At 43.9% G+C, this 4,929-nt stretch overlaps 1 protein-coding gene across 1 annotated transcript in view; it reads left to right on the top strand.

The window, feature by feature from the left end:
- Positions 1 to 4,929, top strand: part of DHX57 (DExH-box helicase 57) — a 68,972-nt gene that overhangs the window by 7,823 nt on the left and 56,220 nt on the right. The window contains 3 exon segments of the mRNA XM_004711121.2: positions 1,614 to 1,802; positions 2,315 to 3,147; positions 4,687 to 4,865. Of these exon segments, the coding sequence (XP_004711178.1) occupies positions 1,614 to 1,802; positions 2,315 to 3,147; positions 4,687 to 4,865 (1,201 nt within the window).

The following is a 4,929-nucleotide window of genomic DNA, read 5'->3' as shown; positions in this document are numbered from 1 at the left end:
ATCTTAATGACAGAAATTAACTATAATTAACTATGCAAGCCTGTTCTTTATGAGTGTGCATCTTAATTTTTTTTCTTGGATAGTACTTATATGGATTCAGTTATTGCTGTGTTAATCATCTTCCAGTAGTGAACAAGGAGAAGTATTGTTTTAGGGGCAAATATTGAGTTGATCAGATGCAGTCTTAAATTTATACTTCTCATAACTATCTGCTTCAGAGAAACAGCTTTTCCTCAAAAGCAGGGCTTCAAACAGGTTCAGTCAGTCATTCACAAGGAAGCAATACCAGAATAGACCCAGATTTTTAAAATTTGGGTGAATTGGAGTGATACTCAGAATGGGAAATATTGTGGGCTACCACCCTGCTCGAAATGTAATCTCCCTGTAGGGCAGCATGCATATTACACAGCAACCAGATGGGAAGCAGTGACTCCCAGCCTAGAAGACGGCAGCAGACTGTGATGCGTTGAACGTACGTCACTCTCTGCAGTTTGGGCAATAATCCGATTGCCCACATCAGGCTCCTGACAAAGTTCACTGCACCCCTTCCGATTCTCCTGCTATAGATCTTTGACCTGTAGATTTTTTCATTCTGTTGTCATTCCTGTCCGCCCACATTTTTAAAATTCAGGTCTCTTCTGTTGGTTTTGATGGCTATGACTGAACTCTTTCGAGTGACTTTAAAGCCCTGCGGAAAAGTCGGACTCTTCCTCTTCACACACAGGCGCATGCACGTGCACTCATGCGCTCAGCTGTCCATTGCATTTGGCTAGTTTGCTTTGTGATTTTGGTTGAAGTCCATTCTTTCTTTCCATTTGCCAGAATTAATGAGTGGCCAGTCATGCACAGTTCAATTTCCATTCTGTATCTAAATCTCTTCTTTTCCTCAGACTTAGGAAAGGGAGTTTATGCAGCAAAACATGAAATTAGTGAGGTTGTTTTTTTGTGTTGTTTTTAATCCTGAGGCGGGGGAGAAAGCCAAACGTCCGTGGTTAAGGACACAGATTCTGGGGTGTGACTGCCTTGGCGAGAATCTCCACTTGCTGCTTGTTGTGTAGCTTTCATTAACACACACACTCACGACAGTTGCTGTTGGGTTGATTCCACTTATGGCAGCCCGTGTGTAACAGACGGTACTGCACCCTGGGGTTTCATTGGCTGCCGTCCTTGCAGTCGAAGCTCACCAGGCCTTTCTCCCAGAGACCCTCTGGGTGGACTTGCTGCTCCGTTTTCTTGGTTAGCAGCGGAGCATGACTGTGTACTGCACCAGGGACACCTGTGTAAGGTTAGTCAGTAGTAAAGCCTCACAAAGTCGTCTTAGTGATTCGTTAGAGAAATGGGGATTCTAGTGGTACATCATCGGCCTGTGGGGAAATTTAAGAGATTGTACATACTGATGACTTCTCACAGGACCTGGTGTATAATAAATGCTTGATAAATGTTAGTTGCCAACAGATGAATTACAGGTTAATGAAGTACCCTTTCAATAACTGAAACGTAGCCAGAATGATGTGTCTTTTGGTTTATTAAATTATAGTCTTAGACCCTTGCTAAGTATTTCTTTGAGGTAGGTAGAAATGAGAGTTAATATATAAAAATGGTGTCTTCGCTAGGAGAGGCATTTCTGGGGAAGAGGAAGACGAGGAGCCTGATTATGGTGATGACGAGCAGTATTGGTCAGCTGGACAGGAAGCATCCGTTGTTCTGGATCCTAGTCCTTTGGAATATGCTGGCCCAGCCCTGGTCGATCCTCATGGTTCAGAATTTGCGGTCTCCTCGCTCGCAGTGCAGAAGCTTTCCAGGTAAGTGCTGTCAACCTTTGAGGGGAGCTGGGGACGCTTCAAGGGATCTAGAATCATCTTCTCAATCCAGCTACTCTTCCATGAGTCCTACCCATTGTGTGAGTTCTAGCAATGACTAAAATGGCAAATATTCTATCTGTGGGCCAGTGGATTTAAGGAAGCCTCAAAGTATCAGGAATGGTTCTTCAAAATACACACTTCCTACCCATATGTAATCGTCAGTTCATAGAAGTATATTTAAATGAATTCCACTCTGGGATTTGGTGAGTACTGTTAGGGGCCGTCCAGTCAGTTCTGACTCATGATGTGTTCAGTTGAACCAGCACACTGCCCAGTCCTGCGCCCTCCTCACAGTCGTCGTTAGCCAATCCCATTGTGGCAGCCGCTGTGTCAGTCCACCCCCTTGACAGTCTTCCTCTTTGTCACTCACTGTCCTTGTCCAGGTCCTTGATATTACCCATTTGGGGATTTCATTTTCCCCAGTCATTTTTGTTGTACTTTGCTATTAACAGGTATGGTTTCAACATGGAGCTCTGTCAGGCAGCCCTGAGGACTTGTGGTGGAGATGTTGGGGCATCCCTAGAACACCTGCTTACCCAGTGTTTTTCAGAAGCGTTTGGAGAAAGGATGAAGACCCCCAAGGCGTTTGCCCATATTAGCTTGAATGAATGTGTGGAGCAGCGGCACGAAGAGGCATTTGCTCTCAAGTCCATCTGTGGAGAAAAGTTTGTAGAAAGAATTCAGAACAGAGTCTGGACCATTGGATTAGAGATGGGGTATCTGGCGAGTAAATTCTGCAAATCCAAACAAAGGGGGAGTTCCAAAAATGCGCAGGAGCCCTCACTTGAAACCTGCAAATTTTACCTCAAAGGAAATTGTAAATTTGGATCAAAATGTAAATTCAAGCATGAAGTACCCCCAGATCAAATTGTTGGAAGGATAGAAAAAAAGGTAGATGATTCTCACCTTAATGAAGACGCATCTTTTATATATGAACTTGAAGTTCGATTTTCTAAAAACCACAAGTACCCCTACCAAGCTCCCCTTGTGGCGTTTTATTCCACCAACGAGCGTCTACCTTTGGCGTGTCGTTTACATATTTCTGAGTTCCTTTATAGCAAGGCTTTGACATATGCAGAAACTTCAGAACCTGTGGTATATTCTTTGATCACCCTTCTGGAAGATGAATCAGAAATAGTGAAGTTACTAACAAATACCCATCATAAGTACAGTGTTCCTCCTGTGAATTGTTTACCCACGCCCTCTGGGACCAGGGCGAATCATCTTGCCTATCGTAAACCAGTGATTCCAAATGATGCTTTCATTCCACATCAGATTGCTGGAGGTATGTAACGCACATGGATCAGGCGGCGGGCATTGTGGAGGGCGCTCAGAATCATGAATTTAAACCCCACAGCTGCTGAGGGCTGGCCTAGCATCTCCTCGTGATCGTGAGCCAGTTGTTCTCCCCAGTACTGTGGCTCAGCAAAGGGGAAAGAACATCCACTAGACTACAGCTTTTCGCTAGTAGCGAAGCTTTTTAATGGTGAGGAGAGCGTGTGCCACCGTGATCGGGTTCTGTGAATTAGAAGAGTGAATTTTAAAAAGCTGTGTGTTTATTTTAGCAACACAGAATCTCAGCGTTGGCAGGACCTTGACACACCGTCCCATAAAACCTTTTATTTAACTCATTTGGTTTCACATGTTTACTTCTGATACTCTACATGAAATTAGCTTTCAAATGAGTCCTGAGAAATGCTTCTCTTGATACCACTGCTTTTAGTACACTGGATCTCTAGTTCGTAATACGGAGTAGGACTATCTTTATTAAGCCCTAACTCCTCCGATAAAGACATATTTGTGCAGGCTTCTGGCTTTGTCCAGACTCAGATCTACTGCACAAATTATGATGCCACAAGAAAACCCGGCTTTCATCCAGGAATTCGCGCTTACTTGTTTGCCCTCTTCCAGAGGACCGGAAGTGTTGATTATTTCACTAAAGTCCCTGGGGAGAGGTCACTGAAAAAATTAAAGCAAAACTGCCCCGAGACAGTTGGCTGGACTCACTCTGGCCACCTGGCTCACTCCCACAGGCCACCATCTAGCACATGAGATTCAAATGTGTCCTGTAGGAAATGACAAATTATGTGTTAGAAAAACAACAGCTTTATTGGGCTATCACTCACATGCCATCAGGTTCATCGTTTTCATGTGTATCATCCACAGGCTTGTGCAACCATCCCCACCGTCTAACCCAGAACATTTCATCACCCCCGAAAAGAAACCCCGCCCCCACGAGCACTCATTCCCTGTATCTCCCTCCCCGCACACCTGGCAACCACCCTGATGACTGTGGAGTTGCCCGTCTGGGTCATTTCCTAGAAATGCACTCATACACTATGTTGGCCTTTTGTGTCTGGCTTCTTTCATTACCCATAATGTTTTCAAAGTTTATCCAGTATGTAGCATGTGCCAGTTACTGCATTCCTTTTATTGCTAACTAATATTTCATATTCTGTTGATCCAGTCGCCTTTTGAACATTTGAGCTGGTTTGTGTCATAGATTTTAGAGACACCTGCAAATAGTTGAAACTTTGACTTACTTTCTTGAGTGCAAAGAGCCTACTGTGTTGGCAACAAGGCATGCCACTGTTTTCACCACTTTGTTTTTGGTTTGTGATTTAATGATAACCACTGATCCTGGAGTAAAGTTTCTTATAGGTGCATTTTCAGTTCTTTAGCCAAAGGCATTGAATTGAATGCACCTGCTTTAGTCAAGCTTTAACTCTTTCTCTGGATTATGATGTTGTTTTGTTAGGCAGTGACTTTCCCCTTTGCTAAAGAAAGGAGGCCATACGGAAATGTTTCCTTTTGTCCCTTCAAGTTGAACAGGAATCAGAGCCTGAGGAGGAGGCAGATGAGGATGAAGGGCCTGCACCAGTTAGAGTGGAGAATGAAAGCTATGTGAACCTTAAGAAAAAGATTTCCAAAAGATATGACTGGCAGGCAAAATCAGTACATGCTGAAAATGCTAAAATCTGCAAGCAGTTCCAAATAAAACAGGTAGGGGATGCTGAGAGAATGGCTAGCATTGCCTCCCTAAGGTATGGATGAAGGGGTTAGGAAG

The sequence above is a fragment of the Echinops telfairi genome, unplaced genomic scaffold, assembly GCF_000313985.2.
Source record: "Echinops telfairi isolate 266 unplaced genomic scaffold, ASM31398v2 ScPeMD7_10;HRSCAF=50, whole genome shotgun sequence".
Classification (NCBI taxonomy): Eukaryota; Metazoa; Chordata; class Mammalia; order Afrosoricida; family Tenrecidae; genus Echinops; species Echinops telfairi.
This window is presented reverse-complemented; position numbering and strand designations above follow the sequence as displayed.